The sequence below is a fragment of the Oryctolagus cuniculus genome, chromosome 2 (assembly GCF_964237555.1).
Source record: "Oryctolagus cuniculus chromosome 2, mOryCun1.1, whole genome shotgun sequence".
Lineage (NCBI taxonomy): Eukaryota > Metazoa > Chordata > Mammalia > Lagomorpha > Leporidae > Oryctolagus > Oryctolagus cuniculus.
Genome location: NC_091433.1, coordinates 173,683,734 through 173,705,924, shown reverse-complemented (window position 1 = coordinate 173,705,924; position 22,191 = coordinate 173,683,734). Strand labels below are relative to the sequence as shown.

The following is a 22,191-nucleotide window of genomic DNA, read 5'->3' as shown; positions in this document are numbered from 1 at the left end:
TTCTACTGTACTTTTATAATCAATAAAAGCCAAACAATCCTATATTTAAAAGGCAGCAAGTGGGGTCCTGATGTCACAAGAAAGGAGGAGGAAAAGGTAGTGCCACCTTTGTAGGAAGGATCCAGTTCTTTCGCCTGCCCTGTGGGCTTTGCCAGGGAGGTCCAGGGAACGAGACGGTAGAGTGCTGTGGACGGAGCTCTGGAGTAAGAGTGGTTTGTGTTTTACTTACACAACATCTCAAGCCTCAGTGCATTAATCTGTAAAATGGAGCCAACAGGACTCTCCTTAGAGGTTTACTCTGGGGCTTTAATAAGATTGTATGAGCCCAGGGCCTATTTCAGCAATGACATCTGATAATGCTAGTTCCATGTTGGAAAGAAATGCACACACACACACATACCAGGAGAGTAAAGGGGGAAGGGCAATGCGTTCAAAAGCTCAGGCTAGTTTTTCTTATTTTCCAGGTTCCCCAGAGAATTATCTTTCCTGTCTTAGGGGAGGGAAAAGATGATCTTTCTTCACACTGTAACGGTGTAACCAGGAGCGCACAGCCTCCTCTGTGCCTCCGTTTCTCTGTGTGGAGTGGAGACGATGTTGCACAGTTGCTCTGTGAGCCTCTTGCTGGGGAACAGGGCCGACTCTGCAGTGGAATTCCTATGGTCTTCCTGGACGGCCGCTGGAGGGAGAACGGGCTGGTGGCACGAAGTGTGTGCAGCGGCGGGAGTGTTTGTCCCCCGGTAGCTGGGCAGAGCCTGCGCGCTCACAGACTGCTCAATGTGGTAGAATGATCACCCCGGGGAGCCACGGGGAGGGCCTGTGATTAGCATACACAGCTTTTGATTGGGACCCCAATCTGTGCCAAATGCCCAGGAAGATTTTACTCGACAGCAATTGTTCACATGCCTCAGTTTCATCACGTAATGGGCGAGGTACTCAGTTTGAACGGCTCTAAGGTATTCAATTAATTATGTCCGACAGCAATTACATTGCTGTTGACTCCTTTAGCCAGGGAGCACGTAATCCTACAGGGTCAGTCACAACACGAGTGGTGACAGGACGCTGGGCTCCAGCCGCCTATAGCTCTAGGGGCTCAGGCATGGATTATTTCGGCTTAGAAACCTCACTAGGGTGTCATTTGTTAAATTCGGCTTAGAAACCTCACTAGGGCATCATTTGTTAAATTCGGCTTAGAAACCTCACCAGGGCGTCATTTGTTAGGTGCCTCTGATTGAAGGAAGAGTCTGGTTTTCATGGTTTATCCTGGACCTGCCTATAGCTAAGGCATTATACAATCAAGGAATTATTCACTGGGTGGGTTTACTGGGTGAGTCCTCCTGGTGCTACTGCTGGGTGCTGCACGAGACCGGGTTCCGACCTGCCCAGGTGAGACAAGAACACACACAACGGCTGAACTCACGTGACAGCGACTTCCTCATGCCTGAGCAGAGTAAGAGGGCTGCCCTTCGTGCAGTACTGCAGCCCTAACACAGGGTTTTAATCACATTTCCAGCTGATGCTGCTCACGAGCTCAGGCACTGTCACCCCAATTAGAGGATGCAACCTGCTTTGAGCCGTCTTGCTTATAAGGAGGGTACAGTCTGAACTAAAAACTCGGGTGGCCCACGTCAAATCCAGCGACCTGTGATGGTTTTAGAATTGGAAGGCCTGGTTGATTCGTGGCGTTGCCATTACGAGCAGGGGGACCTGTGGCAAACCGCATAAGCTCCCCAGACCCCAGTTTCTGCATTGGTCAACAGGGTAACAACTCCTGACACGTCTGTGTTGAGGAGGTAATGAAGGGAAAACACTCAGCTCAGCCAGCCTCATGCTAAGGGATCGACATTTTAACATAGGCCCTGCCGGGCCCTTCCCAGAGCCCCAGCCCAAGGGGAAGCTCTTTCTTCTGGGGAACAAAGGGTTAGTTGGGGTGCTGGAAAGTTCCAGTGGAAATGACTTTGGCTGGGAAAATGTCTCACGGCCATCACATGTAAATGATCCGAAGACTGGAGCCTTTCATACAGAAAGTAAGTTCAAAAAACCTCAACAAGATCCCAACTTCCTGCGGTCCGTCTCCCCCGCCTGGCTGGACCTGCTGGTTCATCCTCCTCCTGAGGCCTCTCTGTGCCTCTGCTGCCAAGCACCTGTGGGCTCATCCCAGACAGTCCAGGCCCGGGTTTAGGATGACTGGAGGGGCGAGGTGGAGTGGCTGGCTCTAATCTTTGGCGCATGGGGGATTCTTTTTTTTTTAAACTATTAACAGTAATTGCAGGTGTTTATGGGCTTAATTATATCATCTTAATGCATGTATACAGTGTGAGTGATCAGAGCAGGGCACACTTGGATGGGGTGGCTATCCTTAGGACCTGAGGCAGGGAGCAGGTGCCTCACTCCTGCAGTGGGTCTTTGTAAAAAACCACTGGAGGGGGCGGCGCCTAGGCAAGCAGAAGAAGATGGCCCAAATCCTTGAGCCCCTGCTCCCGCATGGGAGACCCAGAAGAAGCTCCTGGCTCCTGGCTTTGGATCAGCACAGCTCTGGCCATTGGGACCAATTGGAGAGTGAACCATCGGATGGAAGACCTTGCTCTCTCTCTTTCTCTGCCTTGCCTCTCTCTGTGTAACTCTTTCAAATAAATAAATCTTTAAAAAAGAACCCACTTGGAAAAGCAATGTCTTCAGAACAGCTCCCACTCCTCCTGCTGCCCTTCCAGTGTCAAGTGGCGTAAGCCCAGGCCCCTCGTTAAAGGCGTTTTTGTGTTTATTGTCTCCGTCACTGGGGTGTCGGAGGCCGCCTCAGCTCTGCTGGGGTTTCAGACATGCTGTCAGCCTCAGGGTGATCTTCAGGGCAGGACAGGGACAGCCACAGTCGAGGCTGGCTTCAGGGACGACGGGGGCAGCACGGGTGCTCTAGAAGGTAATCCATGGCCTCAGTCACCATTGTTGGGGGCAGGGTGGCCCGAGGGTTTCAGGAAAAGGCAGTGGGGGCTGCAGCTCTTCCTCTTGTTTCTTAAACGGGGTCCTGCTTCCTCCCAGGTCTCTTCAAGGGTCCCAAAGCCTCAAGATAACAGGGGTGCTGTCGCTCCCCCTCTCCGTGGAGGAACGACACTAAGCCCTGCCTAGGCTTCATATCCGAGTCACGGCACCATTATGTCGCTCCCCGTCTTCGTGGAGGAACGACACAGGACCCTGCGCTGTTCTTTCGTCTGCTCGGCCCTTCCCGGGTTTGCTGCTGGTTCTTCCCGGGTTGGCTACTGTCCCTTCCACCTCCGTGGAAGGGCGGTTCCCCCTGGCCACTTTCCCCACTTCCGCGGGGGAGCGGCACACCTCCGGCCGGCTCTCTCGGGGGCTGCACAGGTGTTCCTCTTAGATGTTCCTGGTGCATGTTGTCTCTCTCCTCCTTTATAGTCCTCTTCCACCAATCCCAACTCTGCTACCCACACGCCGAGTACGCTGCTCTCCTCCAATCAGGAGCAGGTCCTACAGTTTATTGGTTGAACTGGAGGCAGCTGTGTAGAAGCTGTTTCTCCCTTCTCAGCGCCATATTGTGGGAGAGCAGATGCATAGAATAAGTCTTAATTCCAGTAACAGTCTAGTCCGAGTTGCTCCCAGTTGCTCCCCACAGGGTGCATCTTTCCAAAGCCCTAGCCATGGACTAGTAAGTCGTGAGTCATGCTTTTGTATCCAAACAAAGAGGCACGGGAGGGAAAAATACAGAACTGATTAAAAAAAGATTTTAAAAAGCAAAGTGGGGCTTGTGTTGTTCCGCTCGGGCTGCTCTGTCGGACTTCCTCCTGGCCTTGGTCCCTGCTGTCTGGGCTTCTGCTCCTTTCTGCGGCCAGTGCCTCGGTTCCTGCAGCAATCTGAGCCACAGGCCGCCTCCTGGGGAAAGCAGGGCCAGCCTGCATCGTTGGGCCAGCCGTGCATGATCAAGGCTCCCTCCTGGAGCCTTCCTCTCCCCATGTGTGAAAGGGCGACAGTACTATCTCCCCTCAAGGGTGCACACTGGGCTCTGTAAGCGTGAGGGTCACTGTTCTCTTTGGGCACCTGCTGCGGGTGTGGAGATGGTGCCTGGGACCCATCTTCCGCTTCCTCAGACCCCAGCCATCGAGCAGGGCAGCACCTCCCCGCCCTGCTGTTGCCAGGCTATCCCGTGGGCAGAGGGAGGCCATGTTCTTCAGATTCAGCCTCCCTGGAGAGGGCCGGCCTCAGGCTTGATCTTGGCATTGGCACAGAAGTCAGATAATCAGAGTAACAGCAGCAGCACAGTAGCAGAAGCCACCTGCACCTTAATTAAGCACTGGTTGTGTCTGGGTCCAGGCCGGGCACCTTGATGCCTGGCGTCACCGGCTTCTCTTGCCGGTCCTGCGGTGGAGCACGGGGCACATGCAATGGACAAACGGCGTGAGTCCCGTGGGTCAGCAGCAATGTTGCCTTGGTGACTCAGGGACTAGTCCCACCGAAGAGAGTCTAAGTAGAATACTGGGGTGGTCTTCTTTTCCATGTCCGAAGGTGAGGGAGTCGTGGTGAGTGGTGGGGCTTGAGTCAGGTGAGAGCCAGGCCAGCCTTGATGCTTTTGATGCTCACAGCAGTCCCCCCGAAGCGGAGAAGGCACTGCTTGTCTGGGCAGAGCAGTGTGAGAGAACGAGCGTGAGGCTGGGGTTTGGTCTGGCATTTACCGGGTGGTCTTCAGGTGCATTCCTTTCCTGCCAGGTTGAGAAAGGTGACTCCCCTTTCCTAGGCAGCCCTGCAGGCCCCCAACCCAGTTCATGGGCAGAGAGGCCCCTGACACTCAGGATCTGCTCCATCACATAGGCTGAACAGAACTTTCCCGAACCATGAACTCCCTATCTTGATGAGGACTGGGGGGGGGGACTTCTGTGTTTGTCATTTCCTCCACCTCAAGACTTCTTGTCTTGTCTCTCCACAGGTGACTGTGCCATTGAGCTTAACCAACTCGAAAACCACCGCAATCAGAAGAGTTCCTCTCTTCCCCACCCTGACGGTTCCAGGGATCTGTCTGCAGGGTAGAGGCAGGGGAGTGTCTGAATAAGCTCCATCAACACAGCCAAGAGCCTCGCCTGATTTTCTGACCTCCAGGGTGAGGCTGGAGGCAAAGGACGGTTGCCAGTGCCCTGAAGTCTTGCAGAATCCATCGGGGAGTAATTTGCTGAGGAATCCCCTGGTCTCAAGCCTTCCGGCCCTGCCTGCCTTGGAGGAGACTCCTTCTCAGTGTGGCACTGAGCAGAACGTGATGGACAGCAGAGGGCAACTCCAGAGGTCAGTCTCCTTCCCTACAACTCCCAGGACCACGCGGGCTGTTTCTAAGATCACCCAGTGTGCATCTCCTTCCCTGCAGGCCAGCCTACCCAGGGAGACCGGGTAGGGGGGAACCCCTCTGGTCATCTCTCACCCTGATCTCAGTAGCCCCGGGCAGCATCTCAAAGCCAACTCCTTATCACTAGGTCCCAGCTTGTATTTCAGGATCCCGGCATGTGCATGTGCATGCGTGCGTGTGTGTGTGTGTGTGTGTCTGCGTGTGCACGTAGGTGTGTGCGTAGGGAGGGGATTGAGGTGCAGCCACAGGAAAGTCGGAAACCCAGTAGCCAGGAAGTGACCAGTCCAAACTGGAGGGTGGGCCACACCCTCTCCCAGCGGCCCCTGGCCCTCCTGCAGCTCACAGAAGGAAAGCTGCGTCCACGATTCAGATGGTCGAGACAACAAGGGAAGCCCATTTCTTTTTTTTTTTTTTTTTCCTGCCAGGCCTTGCTCTAAATTATTCTAGTCACAGGCAGGCTATTCAAATAAAATAGAATTTCAAACCACACGGGGCTTGTTGAGACATTCAGGCTGCTAGGATGTGCGAAGGCAGGGGGAGGGGCGGAGACCAGCCTTGCCGCTCTCCCGTCCGCTTTATTAGCCGCAGCTGCCGTGCCAGACACATCCGTGAGCGCCTCAGAGCCAAGGAGGACAGGGAGGCAGCACACGCAAGCCACCGCAAGGCTCCCCTCCCCCATGGCAGCTTGCATTATTTGAACTGGAGCCCGGCAAAATGAAAATAAATAAAAATAAAATAATGTCAGTATGATGCTCTTAGTGGCTCCCCTGGTTTCCTGCAGAGAATGGCTCGTGGCAGGGAGGGGGCACCGGGAAAACCATGAGGCTCTCTCTTGTTTGTGGCTGTGCCATGCAGAGGTCTTGAAATATCCATGGTCCCCTGAACACTGTGCAGAGAGAGGGAGGAGGCAGTGCCTGCAGCCAAGGCTCCCCACTGAGAGGTGGCGCTGGTGGCTGCAGGCGTCTGGAGAGGGGTGGTGGCAGCTGGTGTGGTTCTGGAATGCCCTGGAGGTTGGATCGGCACAAAAGTGGTACCCGGCTACATCTCCATCATTGGTGGGCATCTCACCTGGTGCCACAAGCTCTCCCAACCCCTCCCGTCCCTCTGTCTCTGTTGCCAAAGGTTCACTTCCCGCCCCTTCTCCGACTCATCTATTATGCGAGTTGCATCACGCCCAGGGCAGCAGAGGGAAACTCTCTGCGTGGGCTTAGGATGAATTTCAGGCACAACTGGCTGCACACCTCCGGTCAGTGACTCCCAAGTTGCAGTGAGAATCCAGAGCACTGCGGGTAGGGTTTGAAATCCCAGGCCCCACTCAGGGGGTCCAGGGTAGGGTCCAAGAATCTACATTTATTACATCCCCAGGTGACTGCCGGTGGGGAAATGCAGACCTCCTAGTTAGCTCATTTCTCATTCTTGAAGGAAATCCATCAGAGACGTGAGCCGTTCTCCCGTGAGAATCCACGGATGGCTGTGGAGTTTTTAAGGGAGCATTTCCAGACACTTTGCAGTCACTCAACTTCCTGCAGACCAGGATTGCCTGGGTTTAGAGAAAATGCCATCGAGGGTAGTGGGCCTGACACTCATCCGGGACCGTCCCTGGTGGCTCCGTGCCTGGAGGCCGCACGGCCAATGCAGGCCCCTCTAGGGCTGTGAGGGTCTGAAGGCCCCAGTGATCATCTCACACAGTCTCCCAGAGCAGTGCAATTTCCGTTTCCCTGCCCCCGGAGCTCAGCCGGCCTGGGAGAAGGAAATCAACTCCCCCCCCCAGCACCAGGGGTGAGAGTATGATGAACAGTAGCGTTTGCAAAGCTGCAAATGTATATTTCTAGGTTGCTTATTTGTGTTTCACATCAAAACATTTCTCCTGACATTGGGGATTCGAAGACTTCCTGCCTCCACCCCTGCCCCGCCAGCGTTAGACAGATGGCCTGAAAATCTGGTTGTGAAATAATGTGAATACATTTAATATGTATTAGTTATATAAGTATAAATAAGGTGAATGTGGAATGGACCCACTCGTTTCCCTCCATGACGCCTCCCGAGCCGGTTTGGGAAAAGGGCAGGAAATAGCAGAAATCGCCCAGAGCACATTCGACTGGAGGAAAAGTAAAACAGACCAGTAAACAAAGCAGCTGTTTAGGCTATTGATCAACTCAAAGGTTATTAGAGAAATGATGAAATATTAGAAAAAGATCGCTTTCACCTTGACATTTCTGTTTCTGAAAGTGGGCTTGGGTGACAGCCAGCGAACAGCGAATTAAAAGAGCCCAGGCTCTCGAGGCTCCTCCGTCCTCTCAGGTGGGCCAGCCATCTGTCCCCATTTAGGTCGTCTGTTAGGAAGCCTTCCTTTCTCGGTGCTGCTCCGAGGCATCTGAGCAACACCAGAAATGACCGTGCAGTTCCACCATCTGCATCAGACAGCATGGTTTCCCAAATACAATTTAATTGACTGCATCTCTTTATTTGTGCCCAGACTTCTTCCAGAAAGGATTTAAAGTGGCTCACAGAGAGACATAAAATCTAGAAAGAGGACGTAAACTAGATGAGGGCGAGAGAGATGGGGCAAAGGTGGAGTGATAAAACCAGACCACTACAAACCACGCATCACAGAGTCCTATCTGCTCACCACGCCGGGAGCCTAGGCTGCAGGTAAACCACTCCTCCAACTGAAAGAAATCATCGTTTTTCCATTCTCTCCAGTCCCATGTTTTATGTCAGTGAGTTTTTACTGCACAAGAAACCTGGAAGGCTTGAACTGCCTCCCTTAATGGGGAGAATCCCACTGTCTATGCCTCCTCCAGCCAGAGCTCCTCCTCCCAGGAACTGCTCTCAGTCAAAAGAGGGGTTGTGAACCCGGTCAGTTGCAAAACATCCACAACTTGAAATAAGCTGCTCGGAGGGCGCATAGCTACTAAGCCAGATAGGATTTTTTTCCTGTGAATTTCCAGGAAGAGAACACTGGCCAGATCTCAACTCTGCTGGCTTTCTCCTCTGTGCAAGGTGTTGGCACAGATGCCACCAGGAGTGCGATGCAGCACAAAGCATGGCAGAGCACAAAGCAGAGCTCAGAGTCTGGGTTTTGGCTGCAGTCCCTCCCTCTTCCTGCCATCTCCTTTCGAATGCTGGTATGCACTGTTGGCTTCCTACTGCAGTGCCTCCTCTTCTGGGTGGCTGCCGAGCCCTCTCCATCACTAACCTACATAAACCTTATTGCTTTGTAGCAGGTTCAAATACAGTGTCTCCACTTTCCAGGTGAAGAAATTGAAGCCCTGTGAATCTAAACAACTCAATCCCAAAGGCATTGTGCAGCCAGTCAGTGGTAGAACCTGGCTTGTATTCAGGTAGTTGACTCCAGAGTCCATGAGCTTAATCATGTGCCATGTTGGGGTCTGAAGCCCTCCCTTCCACCCCCTTAGAGACTATGACTGTATGCTAAGGAACATAGTGCCAGTCTTTCAGTCCTCAGAAGGAGATAACAGCTTCAAGAGCCATTTGGGTAAGTGGCTTTGGAGGCACGTCACTAAATGCCATTGCTGTCTCATTGAAATTTACATAAATCAAATTGTTGAAAAGATTCTAAGAGTTGTAGTTCTGAAAAGGATTCCCCTGGGAAATAGTTTCTTGGGTTTGTTTAATGTAGGTCCCACTGCAAACAGTTCAGTGCACTGAATAAGATTCTCTGCAGATGGGTCCTTACCATGTTGGTGGATGCACTCTGTCTACAAGATGGCAAACATGGCCTTTTTTTCCTCCTCGCAGTGGAGCAACCAGCCTGGCCATCCAGACTATTTCCTTAATCTGTGTGGGTTTATCTGGAGGTGACCAAGGAGTGGGAGAAGAGGACAGGGCCGGAGGGTCCCCGAGACTCACCTCACAGGGAGAGTTCTTCATTGGTGCGGGAAACGTAACACTGGTCATGGTAGCGCTTTCAGATGAGGGGGCGTCGGTGGTGCTGAGCAGCAGGGCGTGGCCTGGGGAGAGAGGACCGGAGTGGCAAACACCTTCAGCGTGAAATGAGGGGTCTAAGGTGGGGCAGGGATAGTGGACAATGCACAGTTCTTATCTGGCCTCTAACATCTTTCAAGACTTTGGTTTCTGGCTTGTAAGGATAAGAAAGCACACTTGTCATTGTCACCAAAACCTGGCTCTGGCAAAGGATTTTTATTGCAAACTGCCTGCAAGGTTCCAGCACCACACATCTGGCCACTACATCCCTGATCTCCCCAGGTCACCAGCCTTAGCACACAGCCCAGGAGCTAAACCCACTGCCACATATGCCAGCACTCTGCCCTCCAATGGTCTCTATGACCTTCACTCCTTTTTCTTTGCTCTGGAGCCCAAGTAAACCTGTACCCAGACTCTATGCAGGGAGACTCATTTCTTGTGTTTTCCCAGCACCGTTCTGCCAGGGAACCTAGCAGGCCATGAGTCTGCACCCCTCTGTGGTGGTGAGAAGAAGCATCTGTAAGCATTGAAGAACTGCACAGCATTTGGAGATGGTCAGTGCAGTGGAGAAGGGAGCCGAGGTGAGCTCACAACTTTGTAGGGACCTACAGAGCCTCAAGCATGACGTAGCCATTTATTTCTACCTCTCTTCATCTTTTGGTCAAGTCTATTACTGAGTTGCAGCCAAGGAACAAATCCAAGTGCAGGGTGCAGTCAGCAGTGCAGGCCAGAAAGCTGGGCAAGCTCAGGGCAGATTCAAGGAGCTGCATTATGTGACTGGGGACAGACAAACCCCCTAGTGGTTCAATGGGTCACAATTTTTGTTCACAAATGCTTGAAGGGCTGCTTTTGTGGGGTAGGGGGTGGTTTGGTTCTCTGGGCCCCAGGAGACAAAATACATGGTCAATTTGTGAAGAGATGCAGCTTTCCTCATGAGGGAAACAGGTCTGGGATTCGGAGCTGTGAGACACGGACATGAGCCACTCCAGGAGGCAGCGAGAGCCCTGTAACTAGAGGTATTCAACAAGGCCATAGCTGCTGTGAGGGGAATGACTGACTACCCCAAGGGCAGGGACGTCCAGAGCAGACCTTTCTTCACTTGTGTTCCTTCTACAGACAGGGTGCTCAGGAGGACGCGTGAGCAAGGAGGCCAGGACGAGGAGCCCCGGGTCCTCCATATGGGAATAGGGGGGGTCCCTGCAGAACCGTCTCTGGCTTTGGTAATTCAGCCTTCTCTCCAAAGGGGCCCTGGGAGAGTGTCCTAGCCCAGTGGTGAGTCACTGTAATGCAGCGAGCTCTGAAAACCAAGAACAGAGCTGCCTGGGCTCTGGGGTCCTTCACGGTTGATCTGGTTGTTGTCTTCTCTATTAATTATTATTGTTATTTCTTTAAGTGATCCATAGAATGCCGAATATTTGCTTGAAAAGGGGGATTTGGGGATGCGGGTCTTTAGTTGCAGAAAGAGAAGGCGAATGAAGGGGAGAAAAGAAGGAGAGAGACGCCTCCACCAGCCCTGACCTGCAGAGAGCTGGGAACCAGGGCCTGCCGAGGAGTAACCCTGGGATGGAGCCATGGGTGAGGGCCCAGCCTGCCTGGCAGCCTGGCCTTGGCAGTCCTGCTCATTTCCCAGACCTTCTCTGCTCCCATGCCCTGCCTGGAACAGGGTCCCTGAGTCCAGAGGTGGCTCCCTCCGGCCTCGATGGCCATCTCCTGGGTATGTGGAGACCCCTACCTCCTCTGACAGTCAAGCAGGGGTTGTGGGAAGGGCAGGGGTTGCCAACATCTTTGGGTTGGACGTGGGAACAGGGCTGAGAAGGCTGGGCTACAGGAAGTAGGCAGATGTGGGCCAAGGTTCCCAGGGCACAAATGGGACAACTGACACAAGGCCTCCCCCTGCCTCAGTCTCCCCAGTCATAAAAGGGGCTGTGGCTTTTCCTGCCTACAACGAATTATGTGCCTGCCACACAGTTGGACCTCAGCCGACTGTGTTCAAAAAGTGGATTATCACTGCTGTGGCTGTAACCTCAGCCAGTCTTTCCTCAAGGTCCTCATTTTAGGCAGTAAAAGGTGCCATCGGCCTTGACCAGGTTTCATTGCTCTGAAGCTCCAGAATTGTGGGTGAGCACCGTGCAAGGTTTGGGCAGGCACCCGGGCTTGCACTGCAGCATGGAGTGAGGCCCACTTGTTCTGGGGTGGGGCCCTAAGTCTCTCATCTGTCCACCTGGGCATCAGGGAGAAGGGAAGGGGGTTAGTACCTTGGTGGTCCTGGGACCAGGCATCCTTCAGGGTCCTGACCTGCCACCGAGGCACACGGGATGAGAGTACGCCTTGGGTCCAGCCACACAAGCCATCCTCGAAGTTGCAGTAAAAGCCAGCAGGGAGTTTACCTGTGGAGAGGGCCCAGGGGTGCAGTCATTTCCACTAGAGGTAAAATTTGCCAACATCACAGCAAATTAGTCAGGTATGGCCACACCGTCCTCACTGGCCAGAACAACTGAGGTCCAGAGGATCCTGCCTGTAAGGGTGAGAAGCCCCGCCCCCCACCCAGCCCTAATGCGTGCACACGCTGCTGTACCATTTTCTGAGCTTTGGAAAATAAAGCAGTAACACTAATAACCCCGCAGCATGGGTACTGCTAGCCTAGGTCGATAGATGACAAAGCAGAGCCTCAGAAAGGTCAACCTGATCAAGGTCATACAGCCAGCAGGGACCCAGCTGGGACTCCAGCCCAGATCTTCTGCTTCTAAATTCTGTGGGTGTGGCCCCAGGAACAGTCAACGTGTAACTCACTAGCACACGTTTCCAGCAGTGTGCATAATGGCAAGCGTGTGCTGGGGGCAGGGGCGGCGGCGGGATGGGCCCGGGTGGGTTGTGTCCCTCAGCTCCCTATCCGCAGACACATCTGTGCTTGGCATGTTCTGCCGCCTCCCCTTTATTTCCCTGCTCCTTTGCAGTCAGGTGAAGCCATCCACTGGTTCTGGCAAGAGAAGCTGGCGTGGAAGTGGTGCTGTCTCACTGGAATGGAGGCTGCAGAAAGCCCTGTGGAAGTCACCGTCTCCTTCCTTGCTTGCTGGAGCAGCCAAGGAGAGTTCTTCCTCCTGAGGGCACTGCCGTACAGACGCTGCAGCCCCTGCCAGCCTGCATCCCTGACAGAGCCCCTCTCCCTCCAGCCCTTATGGAAGGCAATGCAAGTGCAACCCCAATGCCCTGACATGGTGGGATGGTCCACACTGCAGCCCATCCAGCCTAACGTGATCAAACAACCCCAGCCACTCAGGCCTCCTGATAGCCTATGTTGGCCGGGCAGAAAGGGCCCACAATGCTTTTCTGCACACCAGCAGGCCTTGGTCCGCTTTCTAGACCATGTACTTCCCAGCTGCCCACAGAAAGAGGAGGGAAGGAGAAGAGGGCTGGACAGGGCTCACTCTCTCCAGCTGACTCTGAGAATGTCCCCAGGAAGACTCAGCTCCAAGGAGTTAGCAGGCTGCCCCGGGCCAAGCCCCGAGGAGGCAGGGGGCTCTGCAGCCCAGACCCCAGCACTTTGCTCCTTTCTCTGTCTCAGTCTTCCTGGCAGCAGCAGGCTGACAAAGAGGGCCCAGATGCTTCCTGGCTATGACAGAGCCTCGGTGACTGATTCCTCACCTCCCCGATTCGCTGCGTGTTTCACACAGAGGCAGAATTATAAATTAAAGCAGCCCATCACCGACTTTGAGCCTCTCTTCCCATTTATACCCCCCTAAAGAAATCATTTCCCTCAAGCCCCACGTGTGCCTCTGATTAAAAATCCAAAAGCCAAGGAGATCCGTTTCATTTTTCACCCGCCCCTCAAGGGATTCCACACCTTCTTCCTTCTGCACAAACCAACTGGTGGCTGGCTGCAAGTGGACCCTGTGGGGCATTCTTCACATGCATGCCTTGGAAACCCTGGACCCCTGTGGAGGGCTCCTGGCAGACGAGGGAGGGGCAGGGCAGGGCTGGTGCTGCACAGCCTGCCACGCCCTCCTGACCTTTTCAGGAAGTGGAGGAAGATAGCTGAGCCTTGCTTGAGGGTACTGGCACCTGGACAGCACTGGAAGCTGGAACCCTGTGCTTGGGGCCTGCTATGTGACTTTAGGCAAGTCACTTCTTTCCTGCTTGCTTGCCTCAGGCTCCTCATCTGCAAAATGGGTAACTCGATTTCACAGAGTCTGTCTGAGGACCCAGCAAGGGAGAGGGCATGGAAACACTTTGCACACAGCCAGAGTTGTGCAAATAAAAAGTGGGGACATGGTGTGAGCTGGGATTGGAAGCCCCACTTCTTTTTGCCTTGTCAAGTAAGGGAGAAGAGGCAGGTATAGCGGCAAGACAGGTCAGTGGGCAAGTCACATGACGATCAAAACTTTGAAGGGAGGAAGGGGAGCTATGAGGATTTCCATGGTTGTAAGCACATCAGGGCAGTGTGCCCAGCAAGAAGTCACTCCCTGGGAAGCCAGGGTGTGGAGAGGGGTGCTGCGGGCATCAAAGCCCTCAGGGCAGGGTAGGAAATGCCTGCTGAGGCCACCTTCTGGGCAAAAGGTTGGCTCTCAGGGCTTGCATCTAAGGGTGTCACCCACCCTTTTCTCTTCCCATCACCTCAAGCACCTCCTGAGCACTTGGCACAAGGCAGGATGCTAACACTTATTTGCTGAACGAAATGGGAGCAGGTTCTCTCCTCCAACTTCTTGCTATTCAAATCGAGGTTCGGGACAACCACCTGTATGTGCATCACCTGTGCCACTGCTACACGTGCAGACTCTCTGGCTCCAGCCCAGCCCACTGAGTCAGGATTGGCATTTTTCACAAGCTCTCCAGGTAAGTCCTGTGCATCTCAACGTCTAAGAAGCATTGTTCTACCCGGCCCCCTTCTTGGGCTGCAGCCAGCCATTTCCCTGGCTGGCTGGTCACCTAGGGCCCAGTGTGGGTCAATCAATCCTGCAACATTTGGCAATTACGACACCTGATTCCCCTCTAAGAGAGACAGATTGGCACAGTCACAGAGATGTGACCTCAGCCCCAACCGCAGGAGCTGCCAAGCATAAACTCCAGGCCAAATGACACTACTTTTTTTTTTTTCCTTCCTGTGACAACTCTGTTAACATTTTTGATAAATAAGTGCTATACATTTTCTTGAAAATATGGAGTCATGGGAAAAATGCTAGAGGAAATACATCAAAATATTATGGTTATCTCTGAATGCCTGAGAAGCGGGATTACAGGCAACAGTTATTTTCTCCTGTGCCTGTTTCTAGATTTTCCCAAGTATTTTACAGAGAGCATGTTTTATTTTATGATAAAAGAATAAACTTTCCAAAAACTCTTTGCCTGGCAGCAAGAGTATTGCCCTCCCTCAATAGAGGAGATCATTGATTTGGTGGAGGGGAAGTGGTCAGCATGCAACACCCAATGGGTGAGTGACCCGCAGAGGGAACGGAGTGGGGGACCACATGCCATGGAGGCCATTGGCTGGGACACACAGGAAATGCATCAGACACTCTGCAATGCAATACAGCATCTGGGGATGGCTCACTTGGGTGTGGCAATGTTTCCTTGGAAATGTGGGGGTGGCAGTGTTGGAGGAGGGAGGAGAAGGGCTTGCAAGAGTGTGGGTTTGGAGGAAGGGGTATCAGTGGGCATCAAGGGGTATCAGTGTGCCAGGATTGGCCAGAGAAGGGCAAGGGGTGCCACCCCCATCTTAGGCAATGGAGACAGCTCCTAGTTTTGAGGGCTATAGAATGAAGATCCAGTAGTGGTGCATGGGGCTAGCCTGAGAGTTTGCCTGCGAGCCTGGAGTGTGCACGGGATTCCCTCGAAGGGAGGTGTGGGGAGTTGAGCTGCCCCTTGAATAGGAAGAGCTGACTGAATACAGCCTACCTTCCTCCTCCAAATTCCAATCATGACAGGGTTTGGCCAACTGTGCTGGCCCAAGATTAGTGACCCTCATGAGGCTTCCTTAGAGAACTTGGCCATCCCCGACAGAGATGCCGCCTGAGGACACTAGCTCAGAGAAAATGCTTGATTAGGTCCCAGGTCAATTGGGAAAGATCAAGTGTAGTCGAGAGCACTTTCCTATCACATGGGTGTGGGTTCTGTTGCGTGAAGACACCACCACCACCACTGCGAAGGCTGGCTGACATGACCATGTGCTTCTCAGACGTCAGTCATCAGCAGGTGTCATGCTAGAGATGAAGAAGCTGAGACCCAGAGGGTGGAGGCCAGTGGGCCAACTCCCCCTTCCTCAGAGGGTGCAGGCAGAACCCCGTACCTCCTTAGCTTCTCCTAGGTGCACGGCTTAGCACAACCAAATGCTAGAACCCCATAAAACAAGTGAGTTCCATCTCAGGGGTTCACGGTGTGGGCTCTGGAGTCAGACAGAGTCTGAGTCACTGCTTAGTCACTGGCTAGTAGGGCTCGTTTTCTAAAAATTTTCTTTCTCTATTTACTTGAGGGATGGAGGAGGGTGATCACTGCCATCCACGAATTTGCTTTACAAATGCTCAGAACATCCCCTGGAAACCCATCATAGAAAGTTCTGGAGTGATGGAAAAATGCCCTGGGCTTGGTGCTCTGGCCACAGCTGTGTCCCTGAGAGGCTGTGTGACCCTGAACAAATCAATGACCGTTTCTGCACCTTCATTTTCCCAATTGTAAATCAGGGCACAGCCTGCTCAACCTGCATCCCGGCTGGGATGCAGGCATCAGACAACTTCCCAAAGGCAGTTGGAAGCCACACAGACGAGTGATGTTGCTGGAGCAGGGGCACACAGAAGACGGGGAGGAGGAGAAAGGCAGGTGGGTCATGAAAGACAAGGCTTGGAAAGGAAGAGGAGTCCCAGCGTGCAGAGCTTCTAACGTCCTGTTACGGGGGTGGGCTGCGTCCTGCACGTCCTGTTATGGGGGTGGGCTGAGTCCTGCACGTCCTGTTACGGGGGTGGGCTGCGTCCTGCACATCCTGTTATGGGGGTGGGCTGCATCCTGCACATCCTGTTACGGGGGTGGGCTGCGTCCTGCACGTCCTGTTACGGAGGTGGGCTGTGTCCTGCACGTCCTGTTACGGGGTAGGCTGCGTCCTGCATGTCCTGTTACGGGGTGGGCTGCATCCTGCACGTCCTGTTATGGGGGTGGGCTGCATCCTGCACATCCTGTTATGGGGGTGGGCTGCGTCCTGCACGTCCTGTTATGGAGGTGGGCTGTGTCCTGCAAGTCCTGTTATGGGGGTGGGCTGTGTCCTGCACGTCCCATTATGGGGGTGGGCTGCATCCTGCACAGTTTCTCTGTGCCCCAGGATGCTGCCAGCACAGCTTACAAGATCTTTGGTTTTAACTCATGTGGCTGCAGACCATGGAAGACTGTGCTGTTCTAGTGCAGTCACAAGTGCCCCTGGGGTCAGGAGGGCTGTCCAAGCTTGTGTGCCTGGGGTAATGGGGTAGCAGGGCATGAGCTGGGCTGGGGCATGTTGGCAGCAGCCCCTGTTACTCACTGCACAGCTGGCCCTCGTCTTCTCCCTGGGCGCAGTCCTGGTGGAAGTCGCAGGCCCGCCCAAGCTGGAGAACTGTCCCGTTCCAACAAGTGAAGGAACTCTGCAGGGCCATCTTGGAGCCTGGGGATGTCCCTGGAGAGCACAAAGACACACACCATGGTCAGTCTGGGTGGCTCTAGGCACCCTCTGGCCTGACTGATCAGCCCTGTGGGAAGGCTGCGGGGACAGCATTAACCTGCCCTGCTGTGTCCATCCCGAGGGATGACCGAAGCAACCTCCTGTCAATCTGGCCACAACCGGGGCCAACTCCAGCAGGCTGAGAGAAAGTCCAAGCCCTTCTTCTGCCCTCATCCTGCTGGGGATCTCACACTCTCATGATGGTGGGTAACAGGCAGAGTAGCTGAGGTTTTTCCACATTCCCCAAACATTCAAGGGTTCCCAAACCCATGGCTTTAGCGTGCCAGGTGGACAGCCTACAGGTGGAGTCTCGTTTGCACAGACAACTCTATCCTCAAGGTCACTTCTGGGGTACCGCTAGCATATGTTGTCCAATACACCCTACCAACCATGTTCTGGACCTCAGATTCTACCATTTGTTGAGTAGATTCTAGAAACATATAGCACTTCCCGTTGTGAAGAACAGCACTGTTTGAGAGCCTGGGCCCTGGGCCCAGACCTGGCTCCTCCAAGACTGGCTGTGTGAGGCTGACCATGTCCCACCTCTGTCTGGAGGGATTTTGACTATATCTTTAACATCTGCTCCAGTTCTGAAATTCTTAGAGAAATCACATTATTGAGTGGGAGAAGGGGCAGTTTACAGTGAACACATTAGCAGTATTAGTTTCTGTACTCAGAATGAAGCACTATGATATTGAATTAACCTATGGCCACTCAGGTATCTGTAGGCCCCAGAGATTCAGACTACAGGGAGAGGGCTGGCTTGGCCTAGCCTCTTTTACGGATGAATGGCTTTGCCTGGGATCCTCCAGCAAGGCCTGGGGCTGTCTTCTGCTACTTGGGATTTTCTGGTCCCTGCGGAGATGAGCAGGCAGAGCCCACTGGGGTTGACCCCCAAGTGTGGCTGCCTTGCCTTCTGCCTGGCTTTCTGGCCCCATCACCGTGGTACCTGGTGCCACAACAGTCTCCCATTTCTATCCCCACACACCTCAGTGCTCAGCTGGAAGGGCAGAGGATGAGCCAGGAAGGGCAAATCCCCAGTGTCCCTGAGCCTCATGTCTGCATGGGCTTCTCCAAGCCCGGCTGCATGACTCAGCTGATTCTGATGTGGGGCTCTTCAAGTTAGATAACCTTCAATCCCTAAAAATCTCATGATCTTCCATTCACCGGACTGTCCCAAACAGCACTGAAATCAATGCCAACTCTAGCCAGTTCACTTCTAGAATTCTTCTGTCTACCTTAGCACTTCTGGCTCTGTGAGGAAGCTAGGCAAGTCCTAGTGGCAACAGGGAAATAGAGGTCAAGAGGTTTGGCGACTTGTTTAAGGTCACACAGCTAGCACTGGACCTCAGGCCCAGCCTGTCGGACTGTAAAGCTGCCTTTCCATCTCATAGAGGGACAATGTGGGAGGTGGCCCTGTGCCCTCTTTTCCAGGCTAGCCCAGAGGAGGCTCAGCTTGTCAGATGACAGCAGGTAGGCACCTGATGCTGTCAGACTGGCCTCCAGCCTGGCCAGGTATTCTGCTCCACAGCATGAGAAAACAGTCCCACTTCCTTCCAAAAAATCACATCTGAGCCCTTTAGCTTGCTATTCAAGGCCTCCTGTGATCTGGGCCTGATTCCTTTGCTGTCTCACTGTCTCTGTCTCCATGTACACCCAGGCTGCAGGGCCACGCAACATTCATGTGATGGTACACTTGCTATCTGTCCAGGTCCACAGACACAGCCTGTGACAATCTTCACAGCTCCCCACCCTCACTTGGCCATGGTTCCAGACTACCTGGCTGTAGAACATGTGTGCAAGTCCTCATCATCTCCAACTGGTTGTTTGAGCCTCGAGGTTCCTCCAGCTCTAGCCAGTGTCTACCCCACCAGGGTTCATGAATAGTCTGAACATTTGGTTAGCTATCCATGGCTGAATAATGTGACATCCTATCTCCTGGAATAACGTCTTGCCTTACATGGTTAAAGGGACTTTGCTGATGTGATTCAGGTCTTCAGAGGAAAGATTCTTCTGGATTACCCAGGTGGGTCCAAGATGACCACAAAGATCCTCATGAAAAAGATTACCCAGGTGGGTCCAAGATGACCACACAGATCCTCATGAAAAAGAAGCAAGAAAGTGAAAGGAAGAAGGAAGAGATGTGTGGGGCGGATGTTGTGGCATAGCAGGTTGAGTCTCTGCCTAAGACACCCGCATCCCAAATGGGAGTGCTGGTTTGAGTCCCGCTACTCCATGCTTCTGATCCAGCTTCCTGCTAATGTTCCTGGATAGGGAGCAGATGATGGCTCAAGAACTTGAATATCTGCCTTCCACGGGGTAGAGCTGGATGGAGTTCCAGGCTCCTGGCTTTGGTTTGGCCCAGGCCTGGCTGTGGCAGGCATTTGCAAAGTGAATTTGTGGATGGAAGAGCTCTGTCTCTCTATTACTGTGCCTTTCACATAAATTAGTTTTAAAAAGAAGATATTGAATTCTTTAAAAAAATAGATGTGATGATGGAAGCAAGAATATGGAATAATGGGAGGAAGGGGCCAGGCCCAAAGGAGTGCAGGCAGCCATGAGGAGCTGGAAAAAGCAAGGGAACAGATTCTCTCTTGGAGCCTCCGGGAGGAACCAGCCCCGCCCAACAGAATGGCTTCAGCCCAGAGAAATGGATTTCTGCCCTCCAGAACCATAAAAGTGAATAAATTTGGCTGTTTTAAGCCATTAAGTTTGTGGTAGTTTGTTACAGCAGCCATGGAAGATTAATGCACATCCAAACCCAATTCCAGCTGAAATCAGAGGCTGCGTCAGCTGGGCTCTGGTCATCAGAAACCCGCCACAGCTTAAGGTCAATGGCTCAGTTCTTTGGCTTGTTTTTTTGTGACAAAATGTTTGTGGTTCCCTGGCCGAGTCGCCTCTACCTCATTCTTCCTTACAGAGAAGGGGAAGAAAGGCCACCCCATCTGTTCCTGGGCCTCAGACAAGGCTTCTCCCAAATACCTTCTGCATTCCAAGTGAAGGGCAACACAAAATCCACCCCCACCCTTCAAACCCTCCCCAGTCCCAGATATTCTCAGAGAAACTCCCAGGGCCAAAACACCAAGGGAAAGGCAGAACGAGACAGTGTTCATTTTAAAAGGTAAATGCCAAATTCACCTTGGAGCTTTCATTCTGTGCATCAGCTCTTCACTTGTCAATCATGTCCTCCTGGGAGCTGGCAAGTGAAACGCTTTCTCAGCAAGGGGGTGCTGGTCTGTGGCAGGTGCAGTCTCCCCCACAGAGAGGAGGGGGTGGGAGTCACTGCACTGACCTCAGGGTTGATGGGGGCATCTGCGGGGTGCCCAGGAACAGGTTCACTGTACCTGTCGGCTCACATGGCCTTATAACAACCAGGACAGAGTGGTGCCTGGATTTCTAAGTCCCATGACACTGTCTGCTCTCTCTGCCACTCTTGCAGGGTGAGACAATTCAGGTAATAAGAAAAGTTCTTCCCCTGTGCTTGATGATTTCATTTCCAAGCACTTTTCCCCTATGTCTTATCACGGGTGATCATTAAATACAGTTAGGATCTATTACTGTCATTCTTAGCCCTATCACAGACAACATTAGCAAACTCAACAACCTGTGAGGTCTCCCTCATCTCTGGCACCCATCTAAGCTGGGCTGTGCTTTGTGCACACCTTGCATCTCAGTGTGTGCCTCCGTGAACCCTCGAGTGCTTCACACACCAAATACCTGTCATTCCCTGAACAGGACTTGCAGCTTCTTTTACTTTCCTTCCTTCTAAAAATACTGGCATACGCCCATTGTCTGAAGTTGGAAAGAAGGGTCAAAGGAACAAAAAATAACACCCAGGATCCCACCACCCGGAGGCCACCATTTTTTAACAGCTTTGTAGATTTTTTTCTTTAGCTTAGTTTTTTTTCCCACCTATGCTTCAAAAGTGTGTGCATTCATGTCATATGTAAACAGATCTTAAAATAATTAAGCTGGCAACACAAGGTTTTCCGAAGGCCTTAAAAATTCCCATAAGAATATTTTTAATGGTTACAATGCTACGTGATATGTTGCATCATTTATTTGAACATTATTTAACGATTGGCCTGCTAGTGTGTTTATAATAACACTTTGAAGAATATCTTTGAGCATAAACCTTTGCAGGCATTTCAGATTATTTTCATAGGCTAGATTCCCAGAAGTGGAATTACTGAATCAAAAGGTATAAACATTTTAAAGGCTCTTTATACATATTGCCAAATTGGTTTCTAGAAGTTAATCCAATTTACCTTCCTCCACAGCTGTGTTCATACATGCATGTCCATCCTGCCACTTCCTGAGCACTAATTTTTAACTAAAGGCATCTCCCTGTTTTATTTATTTTTAAGATTTATTTATTTATTTATTTGAAAGTCAAAGTTACATAGAGAGAGAAGGAGAGAGAGAGAGGGGAAAAAAAAAAAAGAGAGAGAGAGAGAGGTTCTCCATCCGCTGGTTCACTCCCCAATTGGTGGCAATGGCCAGAGCTGCACTGATCTGAAGCCAGGAGCCAGGAGCTTCTTCCAGGTCTCCCATGTGGGAGCAGGGGCCCAAGGACTTAGGCCATCTTCTACTGCTTTCCCAGGCCATAGCAGAGAGCTGGATCAGAAGTGAGGCAGCTGGGACTTGAACGGGCGCCTACAGGGGATGCTGACACTGCAGGTGGCAGCTTTACCCACTAAGCCACAGCACTGGCTCCTGCTGTTTTATTTTGAATTTCTTTGATAGTGAAGTTGTTCCCCCCACCCCCCCAACATGTTACCAGCTTTCTTTTGTTCTTTCCAACTTCAGTTTTTAGGGAATTGGCCACTTCCTTTTGCTAACTTGTCTGTTAAGTTCTTCGTGGTTTCACATGGAGTTGCATGAAATCATTAACAGGGTGTAAAACTTTTGTTATGGGTTTGTCAGATTTCCCCAGTAACTCCTGTATATTTTCATTCTATTTATGATGTATGTCTATATACCAGCATTTTATATTTTCAGGCAATCCAAGCCCATCCATATTTTCCTCGGTGGTTTCTTCCTTTTCTTTGGTGCTCGGAGAGTTTGCTCCCTGTGGGCTTAGAAGGTAACAAGGGGGTCACTCTTCACGGTGCTGCCTGTCCTCTCCCCTGGGAATGCCTGCCGCCAATTCCTCACTTGTCTGTGACGTCTGTGTAGGTTCTACCATTCTACCCCTCCAGACGGTTCTTTACCTGGGCTTCTATGGCATGTTTCCGCC

The 22,191-nt window shown here is 52.3% G+C and overlaps 1 protein-coding gene across 1 annotated transcript in view; it reads right to left on the bottom strand.

Annotated features, from left to right (window-relative positions):
• Positions 1–22,191, bottom strand: part of ALK (ALK receptor tyrosine kinase) — a 775,334-nt gene that overhangs the window by 107,914 nt on the left and 645,229 nt on the right. The window contains exons 6-8 of the mRNA XM_051843042.2: positions 16,776–16,907; positions 11,536–11,667; positions 9,206–9,306 (exon numbers count right to left, since the gene is read on the bottom strand). Coding sequence (XP_051699002.1) covers positions 9,206–9,306; positions 11,536–11,667; positions 16,776–16,907 — 365 coding nt within the window. The remainder of the gene's footprint in view (positions 1–9,205; positions 9,307–11,535; positions 11,668–16,775; positions 16,908–22,191) is intronic.